The 20,275-nt window shown below is 36.1% G+C and overlaps 1 protein-coding gene across 1 annotated transcript; it reads right to left on the bottom strand.

Annotated features, from left to right (window-relative positions):
• Window positions 1–2,044: 2,044 nt before the first annotated feature.
• Window positions 2,045–5,151, bottom strand: LOC120073888 (cysteine-rich receptor-like protein kinase 10). Its single transcript, XM_039026803.2, has 7 exons — window positions 4,148–5,151; window positions 3,941–4,069; window positions 3,686–3,825; window positions 3,395–3,605; window positions 2,998–3,235; window positions 2,767–2,917; window positions 2,045–2,628 (listed from the first exon to the last, which is right to left on the bottom strand). The coding sequence occupies exons 1-7, from the start codon at window positions 4,941–4,943 to the stop codon at window positions 2,275–2,277; spliced, it is 2,019 nt and encodes a 672-aa protein (XP_038882731.2). The 5' UTR covers window positions 4,944–5,151; the 3' UTR covers window positions 2,045–2,274.
• Between the last annotated feature and the right edge of the window lie 15,124 nt (window positions 5,152–20,275).

The following is a 20,275-nucleotide window of genomic DNA, read 5'->3' on the forward strand; positions in this document are numbered from 1 at the left end:
AGTGAAGGCCATTAGTGATATGGCAGGAAACGTCTTAAAATTGTTGTAAATGACAAAACCCTTAGACAACGAACAGGACAGCAGCAAACGGTCAGGAAACTGCGGTCGGGCAAAGAACGGAACCTACAAAACAAAAGCTTGTTATAGACTGAGTCGCGGAGCTTGCCCTTTTAAGACGTTTCGCGGCTCTACCCAAGTGTACAAGCAAGTCAAGAATTCTGCCACGTCGTCCCCAGGATAAAACAATCCAAAAAGAAAATGCTTGAAAAAGCAGAGGAAAGCGATGGCATCCCACCGAACCCACATTGATCTATCTCTTCACTCCCTCCAAGACATGGGTATCCTTTGGGGCCCAAACCCATAACCCAAGATTGGAGTACAAAAGGGAGACTTCCTTTTCAAAATTCTCCCATGCAAGATTCTCCAACCAAAGGTTGTTCCCTCTCATTTTGAAAAATAAATTTTCACCCAACAAGTATAAGCGGTGAAACATGTCAATGCATGTATACCGTTGCAAAGATATAAGAGAATGATATACCCTCATTTGAAGGTAAAGATGGGGAGGGGGCTTTAACAACTGATGGAGGAGGCTATGCCGCCATGGACGGAGGCGGTGGTGGAGGCGGAGACAAGTCAGAGAAAGCCTGGATATAAAATTTTGGTTCGATGTGGTTGTAGAAACTAAGAATATATGATGAATAAAGTCGAGGGATAATTTATTAAAATATTAGGATATTTTGAAGTGCCCGTCGCCATTTTCCTCTTTAGAAAATCCTATTCCGCGTCTGGTGAGTCAATGCTTTGAATTACAAAAGTAAAATCATCGACTGTTGTGTCATGTATTCATTTATAATTTATTGTTCGAAACCCCACGATACCTCAAGCATGCTCGGTGAAATTTCCCTTCCCATACTCATAACTTCATCCTCAAACGTCAACCCACGCATCCCGGTTGCCAATGCATTCTCCAATTAGATAATGAATTGTGCTGAATTTGGTTTTTGTAAACATTACCAACGATCACGAACTTACCGTTTATTAATAAAATATAAAAAATGTCTATCAATAATGTATCAACTGTGTATCAAATCAGGTATATCAAATATATATTAGTAGTGTATCAAGTGTATCATATGTATATTAGTAGTGTATCAAGGATATAAGTGTGAGTGTATCGGGTACATCAATAATCCGGTGTATCTAATACATAGTGTGTATCAATTGTATATCAAATGTATTAGGTGAATTCGCTCTTTTGACATTTCGTGGACTACTTATTTGTTACCAATTTTGCGAAAGTAATAAATTTTGGGCAATGAGCCTAGTTTTTAAAATTTAATTTGTCAAATCTACAACAAGCACTTGTAAAAAGTTAGTTCATTTTTCTTTATTTAAAACAACCCTTATATTTACGATATTTCAAAACTTATTTAAAAAAAGGGGAGAATTTTTTTTTGTCTGAAACGTGAGGAAAAAACTAAAACCACTATCGTGATAGAAAATAGAAAGTTATAAACTTTGTCAATGGGGCTATATTATTTTTCTTTTAAAACAAACCATTAGCTTTAACACATCTCAGTGGCATAAAATTTGAACTATTAACCAATATATTGTTTTTTTTAAAAAAATAAACTTTGCACGTCTCACCTCAAACCAAAAAGAAAAAAATCTTGCATGATTCATTCGATTTCCATCTACTTTAATAGGCTTCCAAACTTTAAACGATGTATAATTAGATTTTAAATTCTCAATTTTGTATCAGATAGGTCGGTGAGTTTTCAAAATAATGTCTAATTTTGATTTTTTTTAATTTAAAAAGATCAAGGATCTATTAGATGAAGAATAAATAGTATTGTGTAGATGAGAAAATGAAATAAAAAGAAAACTAAATATTAAAAAAGTAAGAAATAAAATTTTTGTGAAGAAAAGGGAATATATATATATATATATATATATATATATTGATGGTAGATCGGAAGAAACTAGAATGTGACATATAGAAATGTTCTTAAATGAAAAAATCCTTAAAGAAAAGTAAAGAAGATTAAAGGCAAAGAAAAAGAAGAGACATATATATACATATATCCATTGACATGGTCCACGTGGTTTAGGGTGAAAAATGGCTACAACTGCAACCAACTGAATCACAACTCTTAATATTTCTCCATACAACAATAAATATATCGTAATGAACCAATCAAGTACTAAATCTACGGTTTGTCTACCCAAAACAAGTTTCAAAATAACATATTTTACCAAAAAGTGGATGAAAATCTAGCGAGGATTGACATCAGTAATTGAAGCTTCATTGGATAAAGATTGGACGGGTACGCTTTCAGAATGACAAGCCCCCTCATTCATTTCCAACCAATTACTCGTCCTTGATTGTGTGCTGGATTCATCAATTTTACTATGCATGAAGAATGCTGGTTCCAAAGGTACAGGAAGAGTGAGAGACATGCTACTAAGCATCAGAACCACGGTAGTCATCGTCGGACGATCTGCTACATTCTCTTGAACACATAATAATCCAATATGAATGCATCTTAACATTTCAACGTTTGAACCAATACTAAGTGTTGAATCTATGATGTTTTTAGTCGTTCCAGCCTTCCAATTTTTCCATGCCTAAAACAGAATCACAAATTAGAATAATATAAAACTAAATTAAACAATAATTTGATGTCAAATATTTTAATGTCATCAAAAGCGTTAGAAGTGTCGTCATGTTAAAAGGAGATTTCAAGAAGTGAACTATATACTTACAAAGCTGGAGAGATCTTCTATCTTTTCTCTATTGCGAAAGCAACTATTTTTCTTACCACTCACGATTTCAAGAATTAAAACACCTAAGCTAAAGACATCCGATTTAACTGAAAACTGGCCATGCATTAAATATTCTGGAGCCATATAGCCACTGCAAAAATAAATATAATAAAAAAATAATTATTGATATATACTATAAAGAAAAATAAACAATTTTGTACTTCTACTTACTATGTTCCCACAATTCTACTTGTATTGCCTTGAGTTTCATCTACTTCAAACAATCTTGCCATACCAAAATCAGCAATCTTTGGGTTCATTTCCTCATCCAACAAAATATTACTAGCTTTGAGATCACGATGAATGATTCGAAGGCGAGAATCTTCATGAAGGTAAAGAAGTCCTCGTGCAATGCCATTAATGATTTTGAACCGTCTTACCCAGTCTAATTGTGTCCTTTTTCCAAAATCTACATCACCGTCCATACATATAAATGGTTTTGTATCAATTCTATGAAAAAGATAACTTATATGTATAAATACATCAATTCTATGAAAAAGATAACTTTTCCAATGTGATAGTATAAACTATAAAGTGAAAGGAAGAAGAATGTAGAAAATGAGTATACCAAATATGAATTGGTCAAGACTGGCATTTGGTACAAACTCATATACGAGAAGCTTTTCAGTTCTTTGCAAGCAAAATCCCAACAGCCTAACCAAGTTTCGATGTTGAAGCTTGACCACCAAAAGGACTTCATTTTTGAATTCAACATCTCCTTGTTGTGAATTACTTGCAAGCCTCTTCACTGCTATAGGTTGTCCATTAGCTAGCTTACCCTGAAAATAAAAACTTTCATTTCTAGTTACAATTAAAATTAATTTCCTCCTTAAGCTCTATTCCTTAATCCATTCTATACCTTGTAAACAGCTCCAAATCCACCCTGTCCGAGCTTGTTTTCACTTGAGAAGTTGTTTGTTGCAACTTTAATAGTTTCGAAATCAAATTGAAGTGTCTCCACACTGCTAATTTCGTCAGTGGTATCCCCAATAGCAACACCTGAGCGTAGTAGATTAAAACATGAACCCATCAATTCAAATTTTATAATTATAGAATCACACAGTCAAATCAAAACTGCCCATCTAAGAAAACGGAGGATTCATAAACCACTCACCTTCAAATTTGTCTGTTGATTTTCTGTTTTTTCGCTTCCTCAACCTCAAAATGAAAAAAATGGCAACAACGACAATGATGGCTGAAACGATGGACACGACAACGATAATAACAGTTCTAGAAGTATTTCCTACAAGAAGAAATTTAGATCGGAGGCTATGTTAGCGCTTATCTAAATTCAGAAAGAACCCACAAAAAGAGAAGGTACCTGGCGGTGGCGGTGGCGACATGGGTGGGGGAGGAGCGTCACCAGCAGAGGGAGGCGGCGACAGAGTGTTGTAGAAAAGATCGTTAGTCTCATATCTCAAGAAACAGCTGGTCGAAAATATCCTGGTTCCTGTACTTCCATTCGGAACTCTTTCAGCGGTCTTCAGAAGACAATTCTCGCAATCCATAGAGGACAAATCGGGAGTACATTGAAGAAACCCAAATATGGTATCCAAATTTGGGGCTGCAATTTTCCCCGCAGCAAATTTGCGTCTAGAATCCCCAGACGCAGCTTCACTTCTCAGTCTTTGCAACAAACTGCTGAGTGATTGAGTGTACCCAACTACGTCTGATGCAGTCCGACCGGAAACAAAAGTTGGGCTAAGCACTTGTTCGCTCCCAACGCCAAATATTGATGTATTTGAGTAACGAATCATGCAATCGGTGTACCATCCGACAGCTTCCTTTTGGTTGGGACAATCCTCTAGAATCCTTCGAGTTGAATTTTGAATACAGCTCCTGCATTTCTCCACCGTCAGATCGGCCAGGCAAAGGGCGATGGCGTTCACCTTGTCGGGTTGCTGTCCGGCAGAGAAATTGTAGAACCCGTAATCGATTTCGGTGTTGGAGGCGATGGAGGAAAGGAGGGCGTCGAGATTTTGCTTGTAAATGCTGTTGCTAGTGTAGTTGCCGCTGTTTGAACATAAGTGGGTCTTGATTTCTATTTGAGAAATGGTGGTTGAAACCATGAATATGAGAATGAAGCAAAGCAAGAGAAGGTTTTTTGGATTTCCCATCTCTTTGTTTTTTGTTTTTTCGGTGTGTAAACAAAGTTTTTTTTCACAGAAACCTATCTGCTAGAAGGAACTAAATGCCTCCCAATCCCATTTCGTCTTTCATGTGAATCAATGGTCTAAATTACGAAATGCCGCCGCCCCATGTCAACTTGCGCAGTAATAAATTTTTATAATACCCGGAAATATATAGGTTCGGTCCAACACCTAACTATTGCTTTTATTGTTGGAACAATTTCCATCTCCCATCTAGATTAAGATATTTCAAATAATAATAATAATAATTTGTAGGTAAATTATGGGCAATTTAATGGAATACACAAACCCTGACGGAGTCAGAAATTCTATATAGAAGGCACTATATGTACAAGTATATAAATGAATGTAAAAAAAGTGTTCATAACTTCTTAAATTAACTAATTTAATACATTACAGTTGTTATCTACAAATTTTCATGTTTTAAAATCGATCTATGATAACTTCAGTATCTAACTTATCAAATAAATCTTTTTCAATATAGTATGACAATCATTCACCAATTGACCTCCTATTTGATTGCACAATCAAGTCTTCACAATATACATAGCAGAAAATGTTTTTTCTACGTTAGTTGTGACAACAGGTAAAATCAACGCTAAGGTGAGGAATTTGTAAACTAATAGATAGACTTTGTCTTATTCATGATGACCATTTTTACTACAATATCACATATGCTTTTTAGCTCAACGAACTCAATATTAGAACGCATATCAATATTATAATTTTGAAGTTGATTCTCAAGCATAAAAAATTCAATAGCTTACTAAATTTTTTTCTATCAAAAGAAACAAATGAATTACTCGATTTTAGGCATGCCACACAGAGAAGTAATTTTGTATTTGTTTCAAAAAAATGATTATTCAGCTCTTGAAATTTCATATCAATGATGGCATAGAAAACTTCAACACGATAATGATGTAAATTTGTAATTGGTTGAGAATTTTGCTTTTGTCGACCTCGAATTAGAAATAGACAATCCATTTTAAGGACTTCAATATCATGACTATGACAGAAATCAGAAACCATACTTAAAACGTATCTCAACTAGATTCTCTTTTTTCTTACCGTATTTCTTTACAAATTTTGACTAAATTCATTATATTCACAATATCTTAGACCAAGATTTGCAGGTAGTTCTTCTAGATTTATTTCTGTATAAGATTGTTCAGAATCCAAAACATTTTTCTTATTTGAGGATGATGCATCTACCGTCTGTATTGTTATTTTTCTTTTATAATATCTCTCCATATTAATTTTGAATTAACTCTACAAAAGTATTAATAATAAGAATATTACATTCTATTATATAGATTTAAAAGCATTAAAACTTAAAGCCTAAGAATATTTTAAAACTTACTTGTCGAGCTCGTATATTTAAACGAGTGACAACAAATCATCCTCTAGCTTGAACTTTGAAATTAATTTTAAAATTCTATACGAGTAATGTGAATGTAAAAATAACATGGAAACAAATAAAAAATATATAGCATAATGTGAATATAAAAATTATGTAAACAAAATGAACGAAACCATTTTAGTAGAATGTTATTGAGAGTTGAGATTGAAAAGTGAATTTCGAAAAGAAGAAAAATGTTTATAAACTGCCTAGTTCTGGTGTCGATAAAAAAAGCATTGTTTAACTATTTATTTATTAAAACAAAAAATATACATTATATTTTAAAGGGCACAAGAATCCTTGTGCTTTACCAAACAAACAACACTCCACACCAACAAGCTACCACCAATATTGTTATTTAAGTTGAACTTTTGTACATATATTAATACATGTCACTTTATAATTTATATTAAAAATATAAAAGACGGATACAATGAGGGAGACACGTGCCCCTTGACCTCTACGTGACTCCGTCCATATGCACAAATATAGGTATTGACCAAAACGCATCTAAGTATTTTCTTGATTAAAAGTCTGTTATGTTCAAAATACTAGTAATTAAGAGAGGATAGACTATGTAAAGTTTAGTTTAGCATTGCTACTGTTACTTATTAACTAATTTGGTTTTTGATATTCAATTTGATGTTGTTTGGATAATAATTCAACTTTTGTTTATCAACCTTCAAAATTCTTACCAACTTTATAAGTTTTCTTTTAAGCAATTATAAAAGTCTTTATTATATATTTTGTCCCAAGGATTAGATCAATTCATAATTTTTCTATTTCAATAATTAGGATGATAGTTGTGCCATGTCATTCTCCAAATCTCTCTTTTGCACTTGATTCGAGCTATCCTGCAAGAGAACTCGCATTAATGTGATGCCAAGTTGGATACACTCTAATGCCTAAGCACATACAAAATATTATTTACCACTTGAGGTGGTGGAATGGTAGTGACATTATGTGTAGAGCTCATGACCTAACATCTGCTTGAGATATGTACTATACTGACGGTGTTAGCATAAGTATAGTTTTCGAGGTTGCAGAATTTTAATTAGTGAGCTATACTTGGTTATTTTATTTTTATTTTTTTGGTGAAATTGAACAAGTTCGACTAGATCGATCCAAGACTTGAGACTAATCGAATGGATAGATTCCAAAAAAAAAAAGTTTAGACCTAAGTCTTGTCTTGAATAAACTCCCACGGAAATTTAAATTGGCATATGAATCCATCATGTTTACTTAATATGTAGTATTATTAAGTGAGGATAAATATTTAAAAAGTTTACACACATTAGTTTGGGTGGCTGGGAGAGAGAAACTAGCTTTACCACTTGGTGCGCTGAAAGAGTTACAATTGTGGTAAGGGACTGATTCAACAAAGAAGGAAAAAAAAGAAAGAAAGAAAGAAAAAAGTTCAAAATGAGTGGGTATGGAAGATTGTATAAATTATTATTTATAATAATGTGGGAGAAAGTGAAGGGAGACTTGTCCACGTTAACACGGTCACGTGAGTGGGTTGGCGGACTTGACAAATTGCGTAGTGAAAAGGAAATATCTGTGAGATGAGGACATGAAAGATATCCGAGTTTGACGAACTTCCAATCCGACGGCTCACTTTTTTGACGATTTTGCCCTTTAAACAAATTCAATATTCAGTCAGTCGTGTCAATTTCTTTTCTTTTTTTTAATCTTTTTACTCTCTTTTCCATTTTTCTAACATATATAGGCATTTGTGGGTTGAGAGATTAGTTATTATAGTTGGGGTTATAATAATTTGTGTTTAGGACCTATATTATTTTAGTTTAAATTATAATAATATGTCTTTGACGGGTAAACTATTTTAGTTGGAGAAAAAAATAGCAGACACTATAGTAAAGAAAATAAAAAAAAAATAATGAATGTAGAATAGTAAAAAGGATAGCAAATAGTAAATACTATAGTAAATGAGGATTTTAAAATAGTATTGACTCTAGCTAATTAGAGAATACAAAATATTATTTACTGTAGTAAGAAGTAGTTATTACAGTTTTAGGATAGTTTTCACCTCAAACACAAACACACATTCCATGTGTTTATCTTTTTAATTCTCTTTTTAACTTTTTAATTAAATTATAACTTTAACATTAATCATTTCAATCTTTAATATTACATATTTGATCGTAGTGGGCTAATGGGAGTGGAAAAGATATAAATTGAAGGAGAGCGTGGAAAATATAGTCACAATCTTTTAGTGTTACCCAATTGAATAGAGCTCAACGACTGAAATATTTTACCTTTAGATTATAAGGTCAAAATTCTGAATTATGACACCAATATTTTAGAACTCGAAAATAAAAATAAAAATAAATAATAATGCGTTGTTACAACTTTTGTCAGGAAGATTTAAAGCAAAATAGTTGATGGCATACATGACCTCATAAAATAAAATATACATAGATATGCCAATCTTTGTAAATGGAAAGATTTGTCATTATTATTAAAGATTAATAGATATCTTCGATTTCCGTTCGATGTGCTTACCCGACGATGACTTCGAGGTTCCTTCGGATTTACCACAGGCCCGCTATTATCACAATAAAGTGGGATAGACAAATCCATATTTGGAACACCTTCCAAATCTGAAAGAAACTTCATCAGCCAAACAGCCTCCTTAGCTGCTTCACAAGTGGCTAAGTATTTGGCTTCCATAGTGGAGTCCGCGATGCATCCTTGCTTGATGCTTTGTCAGACTACAGCCCCTCCATTCAGAGTAAACACTGACCCCGATGTCGATTTGCAAGAATCTCAATCGGTCTGAAAGTCAGAGTCTGTGTATTCTGTAAGGATCAGATCCTTATCTCCATACATAAGCATGTAGTCCTCCGTTCTTCGAAGATACTTAAGGGTCGTCTTGACTGCCGTCTAGTGATCAAATCCTGGGTTGGATTGATACCGACTGACAATCCCTACTGCATAGCAAATGTCGGGTCTGGTACACAACATTGCATACATCAAGCTTACTACATCAGAAGCATCGGGAATCTGTCTCATCTCCTCAACCTCTTGAAGCGTCTTAGGACATTGATCCTTAGACAAAACGATTCCATGTCTGAAGGGTAACAAACCCCTTTTGGAATCCTGCATCCTGTACCTAATCAAGATTTGATCAATGTACAATCCTGAGACAGGGTTAACCGTTTGTTCTTGTGATCCCGAATAATCTAGATCCCTAGATTGTACTGTGCCTCACCCAAATCTTTCATTTGGAACTGGACAGCTAGCCAATTCTTAATGTCAATCAGATACCCTACTCATTCCTAATGAGTAGGATATCATCCATATACAGTACCAGGAAAACTACTGAGTTGTTGATGATCTTCTTGTAAATACAAGGTTCATCAACGTTCTAATCAAAGCCAAAGGATTTGACAGCAGTGTCAAATCTGATGTTCCAAGATCTAGATGCTTGTTCCAGTCCATAAATGGACATATTAAGCTTGCAAACTCTTTACTCTTGATCTGGAACTATAAACCCCTCTGGTTGAGTCATATAGATGTTCTCCTCAAGATTACCATTAAGAAAGGCACTCTTAACGTCCATTTGCCATCTTTCATAATTATAAAATATGGCTATGGACAGGAGAATGCATGACAACAGGTGAGAAAGTTTCCTCATAGTCAACTCCCTCAACCTGGGTATAACCCTTTGCCACGAGTCTAGCCTTAAAGATTTGCACCTTTCCATCTACACATCTCTTTCGCTTATAGATCCACTTACACCCAATAGGTCTTACCCCATCAGGTGGATCAACAAGCTCCCAGACGTTATTGAAGTACATAGACTCTATTTCCTGGTTCATGGCTTTAACCCATTCAACTTTGTCAACATCCTCCATTTCTTTCTTAAAAGAAAATAGATCCTCGACCTCATCATTCGTAACGAAGTTTTGGGCTTCAGTTAAACCCATGTAGCGATCTGGTGGGTTCATAACCCTCCCACTACGTTGAGGTAGTCTCAACTCTTGAGCTATTGACTAAATGTTCCAACCTCAACAACTCTTGTTGATCTGTCGGCCTGTTCAACAACTCTTGTTGAACCCTCAGCAATCTCAGTCTCACTAGAGATCTCACGTAAAACAAGCTTACTTTGTGGCTTATGATCCTTCATGTGATCTTTCTCCAAGAAGATAGCATTCGTAGAAACATACATTTTGTTCCCACTTGGATCATAGAAGTATCCACCTCTCATTTCCTTGGGGTAGCCCACAAAGAGGCAAACCTTCGAACGCAGTTCCAACTTCTTTGGGTTAGTCGCTAGCACATGTGCCAGACAGCCCCAAATCCTGAAGTGGCATAAACTACCTTTACGACCTCTCCATAACTCAAAAGGTGTTTCATAAACACTTTTCGAGGGAACGTTATTCAGGATATAACATGCAGTCTACACTGCAAAACCCCAAAACAAGTCTGGAAGATGAGCATAACTCATCATAGACTGAACCATGTCCAACAAGGTTATGTTTCTCTTTTCTGATACACCATTCTACTGAGGTGTACCAGCGGTCGAGAGTTAGGACACAATCCCATGTTCTATCATATAATTTTGGAATTGGAGGTTCATATACTCTCCACCACGATCAGATTGTAGTGTTTTTATCTTTTTACCTAACAAGTTTTCAACTTTAGCTTTATACTCCTTGAACTTGTCAAGAGCTTCAGACTTACGTTGCATTAGGAAGAGATACCCAAACCTTTAATAATCATCTATGAAAGTGATGAAATATTCATACCCATCTCAAGCTCTAACAATCATCGGACCACAGAGGTCTGAATGTACAAGCTTCAAGACTTCCTTGTCTGTGTAACCTTTTCCAGTAAAAGGTCATTTGGTCATCTTGCCTTCGAGGCATGATTCACATACCGGTAAGGAGTGTTCTTCTAAAATCTTTAGAAGTCCACTTTTCACCAACTTCTTAATCCTGTTGAGGTTGATGTAACCTAACCTTCGATGCCAAAGATGGGTGTTTTCCTTAGGAGAAGCCTTTGATCTCTTAGCTGTTGTTGTCGTACTGGATATTTTAGTGTTAAACAAGGCTTTTATGACTAACGGTCTTAGTACATATAAGTTCCTCTTATTATGAGAGACTAAAAAAACATTATCCAATAATAGATAACATTTCTTGTCAACAAATAACTTTAGCCTTCCTATAGCAACAGCTGAAACAACCTCAACAGTATCGACTTAAAGAGTCATCTCTCCTTGTGCCAACTTTTGCCGGGAACTAAATCCTTGGTAAGAGGAACTGACATGATTGGTAGCACCTGAATCAAGGATCTAGGCAGAATCATCATTCTCTACCAGACACATCTCCAAGACCAATAAATCATATTTACTGTCTTGTCTTCTCTTTTGGAGAGTAGTGGGATCGAGGTCGTTTGCCAGAAATTCATTTCACATGATTCTTTCCACTGTAAGTAGTCGGTCATTTTAAAAGCTTTAAATGGAAATACTAACGAGTTGCTGAAAATAAAAACACATTAACCTACGTTAGGTAATAAGCAAATACTCGTTGTAAAAAACAACAACATCCAATAAGGTTTTAGCAAAACTAACATGAACCCCGTGTGACATCTAGTGTAATGACCCGACCCCCTACAACTTAGGTAAGGCCGTTACTAAAATAAATGCATGCACAACATTTAAAACGATGCTCAGTTATTTGAAATAAATGCTAATTAAACAAGAGAAGTTCAAAAAACATTTATTAAATGCAATTGTTAAAACAAATAATAGGTAACCAAAATTCTTAAAGACTAACAAAAGTATATAAAAGAAATAATCCTTAGTAATAAATTTTTAAATAGTAAAACTAAATATTAAGAGGAAAAGAAGGACTTAAATTTCAAGGTGCGGAAGCGAAAAATCTAGTCGGTAACCAAAATTCTTAAAGACTAACAAAAGTATATAAAAGAAATAATCCTTAGTAATAAATTTTTAAACAGTAAAACTAAATATTAAGAGGAAAAGAAGGACTTAAATTTCAAGGTGCGGAAGCGAAAAATCTAGTCCCAGTGACACGATCACGAATTCTGCTGCGCCATCACCGGTGCATCTTTACCTTTTCCTGAAACATCAACATAAGAAAGGATGAGTATGAAATACTCAGTAAGTAACCCCACCACTGGGGTAAGGCTAGGCATCTATGTCCTCTAGATACCTACCTATGACACATAAATACATGAAACAGACAAGAGATTGAGTCCTATCCTATTGTAGTTAAGTATGCACAAAAACTAGTGAATCCCAGAGGAAACACAAAACTGGTGAATCCCGAAGGAAACACAAAATTGGTGAATCCCGTAGGAAACACAAAACTGGTGAATCCCGAAGGAAAAACAAAACTGGTGAATCCCGAAGGAAACACAAACGGGAGAGCATCTAACTAATCAATGAGGATATTCATACAGTCTCAACGTTCAAAGAATCAACACCGTATAATTCTAAAACATACATGAAATCCTTGGTACTATGGCTCCATCACATACACATAATCCTCAACAACATATTATACAACATTCATGTAAACCTTACGTCATAATTCTACAACATACAAGTATGCCTCAACACCAGCAGATCAGACGTCGACATATGAAAACACATACCATCACATACTAACGATCAAGTGTTTAGGTGTGTATTTAAACAATTCAGAACTCGTGCCAGAACATACTTTGATTCAGGTCATACTATCAATTAACATGCTAACAATTTACCATAACATACACTCACCATGCTAGCATACAACTAAAGCCTGGCACGTGGGTAGTTCCAGTGGTAAGATCACTTACCTCGAAGTCAAAATTATGTCTAAGCGACAAGCAAATTAATCTTCGTCCTAGCTTAGATGGATCTTGAATTAGGCCTAAACATAATCCGAATTAAAATTAATAAAAGAGCTTAGTTCCAATAACCAAATTAGCCAAATAACTCCCAATAATCTTACCCAAAAGCTTGTCGAAACCACAACCAAATCCTCTTGACAGCACACTTTTAACTTCAAAGCTTCTCCAAAACTTGATTTTTAAAGCCCAAACAAATATGTGCCAATAGATTGAAGCAGAACACCATTAGCCAATAAATCCAATTAAAAAAATGGCACAATCTTACCCAAAACCACAAGTTTCGACGACCCTTACTGTTGGCAGCACAAACGACGAGATACGACGGATTCGAAGCACCCTTGCATGACTGATGGTGAGTGACTTGGCCGTCGGGTTTTGAATATTCAAATCTGGGTGCGAGTGATTGTGGAATCTCGAGACTCTAGGCGACGACCTGCAATCCACGGAGACCAGCGTGGGTTGGCGAGCGATACCGTCGGGGTTCGACGATCAGAGACGCGGTTGATCTTGTGAATTGAGTGGCGGAAACTGCTTCGTGGCCCAGACGACTGAAGGGAGTCGAGTCGACTTAAGAAGGCACGCCGCTGAACAGATGCTCGCGGTCGGATGAGGGGGTGCGACCTTCGTGGGTTTGGACGGAGGCAGCGTTCGTGGGAAGAAAGGAGAGGGAAAAATTTGGGGATGGTGGTATTGTCGTGCGGTGCGAGGAGGAAGAAGAAGTAGGGTTGGTGGGGGGGGGGGCAGTTAACAAAATTAATAATAATAAATGTAATAACTAAAAAGGAAGGTATAATTATAATAAATTCTTTCCGTTTTGAAAGGAAAAATAATTTCTGCCATAACTTTCACATTGGAATTCAAAATTGAATAATTTTCTGCCAAACTTAAATTCCCGCATTTATACTTGAGATCCAAAATGAATTACCAAATAATAACGTTACTGAAATTACATTATTATAAAAAAATGTGCGGGGTGTTACATTCTTCCCTCCTCAAAGAACTTTCGTCCTCAAAAGTTAAAACACTGCGGGGTGTTACATTCTTCCCTCCTCAAGGAACTTTCGCCCTTGAAAGTTCATTCTAGAAAAAGCTCTGGGTACTGGGTTTTCATCTCATCCTCTCGCTCCCAGGTGGCCTCCCTGAACTGGTGGTTCTGCCACAAGACTTTCACAAAAGCAATTTCCCGGCAGCACAATGTCTTTACTTCTCTGGCAAGGATCTCTATGGGCTTCTCCTTGTAGTTCAAGTCATCATTCAATCGTAAGGGCTCGTAGTCGACTACGTGGGATAGATCTATCACATACCTTCACGACATCGAAGCATAACAGACATTATGAACTGAAGACAGCGATGAAGACAATGCTAATCAGTAAGCTACGGGGCCAATTCGCTTCAAGATCTTGTAAGGCCCAAGGCATCACGAACTCAGCTTCCCTTTCCTATCAAACCTCGGAACACCTTATCACCAGTCTCAAATTCCAAGTCCTTACATCTCATGTCAGCATAGTTTATCTATCTACCTTGAGTTGTTTGCATATGTGCTTAGATCTGCTGTATTGCCCCATTTTTCGTTTACACTAACTCAAGACCTAGCAACTTCCATTCACCAACTTCATCCTAACATGCAGGAGACCTGCAACTCTTCTCATATAAGGCCTCCAATGGCGACATGCTAATACTAGTATGGTGACTAATAATATAAGCAAACTTTATTAGATGCAAATGAGAGTCCCAACTCCTTAAAAACTCCACCCACATGCCCATAACATACTCTCCAATTTTTTATTCGAATGCTTTGTTTGACCATCAGTCTATGGGTGAAAAGCTACAATAAATTCTAATTGGGATCCAACACCTTCTAGGAGACTCTTCCAAAAATGGATGTAAACATAGGTCGTCGTTTGACATAGCTGAAACTAGCATCAAAGAGGTGTGACAACCCTTTCCATACATAACTATGAAACTTAAGATGTTGAAACCCAACAATACTTTAACACGTTCAAGCTAAGAACTATGAAAACTGTCATAAGCTTAAGAAAGTCTTATCCACTAACAAAATATATCTGAGCTTACCATTCTGTCATAGAGAAAACTCCATAGGTGTAGTAGAGAAACTGGTCATACGATATAATGTGTCATCTGAAGATACGTACCAAAACAAATCTGGTCAACTAAAAATTGCTTCTACTCTAGAAGCGCTGACTGTGATGTCTTTCTTAGGGTCTACATGTCTAAGAATAACTCTATCTAATTAAGCCTCACATTAATAGGAAACTCATCATAAGGCTCTATACTATCATGGGCTATAAAACTTGCTTGAGCCAATCCTCATATTATTCTTTAGCTTTAAAACAATCACATATCATTACTTAGACCCTGTTGTGGATGAGTCTAAAATTCCCTCTGAAAATGAGGTTTTGAAGTCCTTGGATGCTAAAGCGCCAGTCAATTGATAACACATTTCTATAACCTCGTAATAACCATAATTGATCCCTGAAGTTAGTTTTTATGATAAGACTTTCTTGATTCATAAGTCATAGCTTGATTTACTCGTACTCTATAGAGCTAGTTAACTCATTGCCCATGCAAGAGAAAACATACTATCCTGTACTGCTCCAAACCTACCTATAGCAACTTCTTGTTATCAACTCAACTTTATTACAAGTCTATCCCTTATGCCAATGGTGATATTGGAAGATTCAACTTACTTACTTTTGTGGATCTACCACTTTTATCTACCTCGAGCTGGATTAAGTTCCTTTTTCAATCAAATTGATGGTCTTGCTAGTTCATGTTTCCAACACTTGCACACAAAGTCCAAATCCCTTAAATCTTACTAATGCCCTCAATGTTTTACGTCTTAACTAATGAAGCCTCAACATACCATATCAATAGTTCTCGAACATCTACTATTACTAGTAACTCCATTTTAACTTATCCATTCTCAACCTTTTGTTTCGGTAACAGATTCTTGTGTTAAAACAAAGTTCCATACCAATCACCTACATAAGCTAGCTTTCCATCTAACACATATTATCCTAAAGTTCCACATGATAATGAGGTATTCTTCTTTTACACCAAAATAAATACCTTGTAACCCCTCTTATCAAGCCTTCAAACCATACTTAAATAGAAGTTTCAAACACATTAAATTTCTTTCTCTTTCCAAAAGAGTAAAATTTCTTGGATACTTTTCTCTCATTCATACTTATCTCTGATAAAACCACTAAATTCAAGACACCTTTTTTTTTTTTTTTCCACTTTCCATGTGGAACATAATCTCTTTACTAAATTATATTTTACTCAATTCCTCCATAAATCTTTTCTCTCTCACTAAGAATTTCCATCTTGTAGAATTCCTCTTTGCCAATTTTCATACGTTTAAACACGAAAAGACTTTTGTTTCTTCAAATCTGTCTAACTTGGATTTCCTTAACACAATAAGGCTCTGGGTTTAGTCTAGGTATACTAAACTAATCCTTCAACCTAAACAAATAACACCTTGCTTTAACCCCCTTATCATTACACATACTTTACCTAGTCCATCAAGTCGTCGTATTACCCAAATGATTATGACTTATGAATCCTTTCTAAAATTCTTCTCGAAATGTTGGGTTCTTAATACCTCAAAACCTTCAATAAATTTATAAACTCTTTTTCTTTTTCTCCTTATTCATAAAACAACTTTTAACCTTCTACTTGAGTACTGGCTTGTGTATTTATACTACCACCGATTGCACTGTCCAACACAAAAACATAACACTAGTCCTTGATCAATTCTTGTCTCGACAATTTTATTCATTGGCTTAAACATTTAAATATCTTCATTCCTAAATTGTCATAACTCTACATAGTTTCATCAATCTTTAGCATCTCTAAATTGAGGCATATATTTGTTCGTTCCTAACATAATTTCCATGAGATAAACTAGTACCAAGTAACCTCATAATTTACTCTATTTTACTTTTCTCCTTTTGTAGTGTCATACCTGATAATCCTCTTATAATAACTTCTAACGAGTCATTGACCTAGCATTAAAACATAACTGGTGCATTGAAGCTAAACAAATATTTTAATGCACAACTAACATAAAACTTGTAATTGATAAGACGCACCTAGCGATGACGAGGAATCTGTTCATGGGCCACAGGGACAATCTAGACTTACATAGTAAGACAGTCTACAGAACCCAAAACATAGGCTCTGATACCAATTGTAATGACCTAACCCCCTAGGACTTAGGTAAGGCCGTTACTAAAATAAATGCATGCACAGAATTTAAAACAATGCTCAGTTATTTGAAATAAATGCTAATTAAACAAGAGAAGTTCAAAAGACATTTATTAAATGCAATTGTTAAAATAAATAATAGGGTACCCAAAATTCTTAAAGACTAACAAAAGTATATAAAAGAAATAATCCTTAGTAATAACTTTTTAAACAGTAAAACTAAATATTAAGAGGAAAATAAGGACTCAAATTTCAAGGTGCGGAAGCGAAAAATCTAGTCCCAGTGACACGATCACAAATTCCACTGCGCCATCGCAGGTGCATCTTTATCTTTTCCTGAAACATCAACATAAGAAAGGATGAGTATGAAATACTTAGTAAGAAACCCCACCATTGGGGTCAGGCTAGGCATCTATGTCCTCTAGATTCCCACCTATGACACATACACACATGAAACAAACAAGAGATTGAGTTCTATCCTATTGTAGTTAAGTATGCCCACAAAACTGGTGAATCTCGAAGGAAACACAAACTGGTGAATCCCGGAGGAAACATAACTGGTGAATCCCGAAGGAAACACGAAACTGGTGAATCCCAAAGGAAACAAGAAACTGGTGAATTCCGAAGGAAACACAAAACTGGTGAATCTCGAAGGAAACAAAAAACTGGTGAATCCCGAAAGAAACACAAACTAGTGAGCATTTAACTAATTAATGAGGATATTCACACAATCTCAACATTCAAATAATCAACACCGAACAATTCTAAAACATACATGAAATCCTTGGTACTATGGCTCCATCACATACACATAATCCTCAACAACATATATACAATATTCATGTAAACCTTACATCATAATTCTACAACATACAAGTATGCCTCAACACCAGCAGATCAGACGTCGACATATGAAAACACATACCATCACATACTAACGATCAAGTGTTTAGGTGTGTATTTAAACAATTCAGAACTCGTGCTAGAACATACTTTGATTCAGGTCATACTATCAATCAACATGCTAACAATTTACCATAACATACACTCACCATGCTAGCATACAACTAAAGCCTGGCCCGTGGGCAGTTCCAGTGGTAAGATCACTTACCTCGAAGTCAAAATTATGTCTTAGCGACAAGTAAATTAATCTTCCTCCTAGCTTAGATGGATCTTGAATTAGGCCTAAACATAATCCGAATTAAAATTAATAAAAGAGCTTAGTTCCAATAACCAAATTAGCCAAATAATTCCCAATAATCTTACCCAAAAGCTTGTCGAAACCACAACCAAATTCTCTTGACAGCACACTTTTAACTTCACAGCTTCTCCAAAACTTGATTTTTAAAGCCCAAACAAATATGTGTCAATAGATTGAAGCAGAACATCATTAGCCAATAAATCCAATTAAAAAAATGGCACAACTTACCCAAAACCACAATTTCCGATGACCCTTACTATTGGCAGCACAAACGACGAGATACGACGGATTCTTAGCACCCTTGCGTGACTGACGGCGAGCGGCTTGGCCATCGGGTTGTGAATCTTCAGATCTCGACGCGAGTGACTGTGGAATCTCGAGACTCTACGCCACGACCTGCAATCCACAGAGACCAGCGCAGGTTGGCGAGCGATACTGTCGAGGTTCGACGATTAGAGACACGGTTGATCTCGTGAATCGAGTGGCGGTGACTGAATTAGGGAAAAACCTAAAGTGACCCTATCCATTTCTGGAGTTCACCTTGATCTTGACCAACTGCACAAAACCCATCCGAAGAGGGACGCACAAAGGCGATACGAGGGAGTACAGAATGATCTCACCGTGTGAACCAATGATAGAGACCATAAGATGTGTTGACACACACCCTTCACCAACTTACTATAAACATTCTCTCCGTTCACCTTGATATTGACTCATGTAAACACCATCTGAAGGGGGATGCATCCAGGGAACTAGGAGGCCAAGCATGAATCTCATGGTGTGAACATACAGGGAGAAACACGAGTGGAATCATAGACATATCTGATACGCCTCTTCCTCCCACTGAGTAGTTTATAACCTAGGGTTTAGCTTACTTAGAAAAGAACACGGTTAAGGATTTTAACTAAGTGACTTTTTGGTTTTCCCAAGAGTAATTTTTACCTTGGATAGTGAAACAACTTTTGATCATCATCCATTAAACTCTTTAACCGGGTAAAATTGCTTTAAAACCACAAAAAGAAAGCTAACTATTACAAAGACAAGGAGTCTCCGGTACAAACAGGCGAACCGGGTCTTGAATCACTCGGGTAAAGCATCGCGTTTCCAACTATTGTTTACTAAGCACCCTGCGATCGTCTACGCGATAAAAAAATGCTTTGCTCTATCGTTTACCAGCGCTCCCAGAGTTAAATGACCGTTCAACATTTACTACACGATCATGTACCTTTACTAAGCGATGATGCTTGAAGTACATGATCGTTTAGTGTGCTCTACACAACGCCCGCCTTCTGCGATCGTTTAAACGACTACAATAGCGTGAAGCACCATCACCTATGCGATCGCTTAGCTAGCGCCTCCGTATCGCATACGTGCGATCGTGTAGGTAATAACTAAGTGATGAAGCTTGCTGACTACACGATCATCTAGCGCGCGCCTTTTACTAAACGACGAGCATCACATGCTCCCACTACGATCATCTACCTCCAGCGCTACGTGATCGCACTATCAACGCTATGCAATAGAGTAAACGATTTACCCCATAGCTTAGTATTAGCAAAATGGCCATTTAGAAAATACTACACT

Source organism: Benincasa hispida, chromosome 3, assembly GCF_027475165.1.
Source record: "Benincasa hispida cultivar pf3 chromosome 3, pf3_genome.v1.1, whole genome shotgun sequence".
Taxonomy (NCBI): Eukaryota; Viridiplantae; Streptophyta; class Magnoliopsida; order Cucurbitales; family Cucurbitaceae; genus Benincasa; species Benincasa hispida.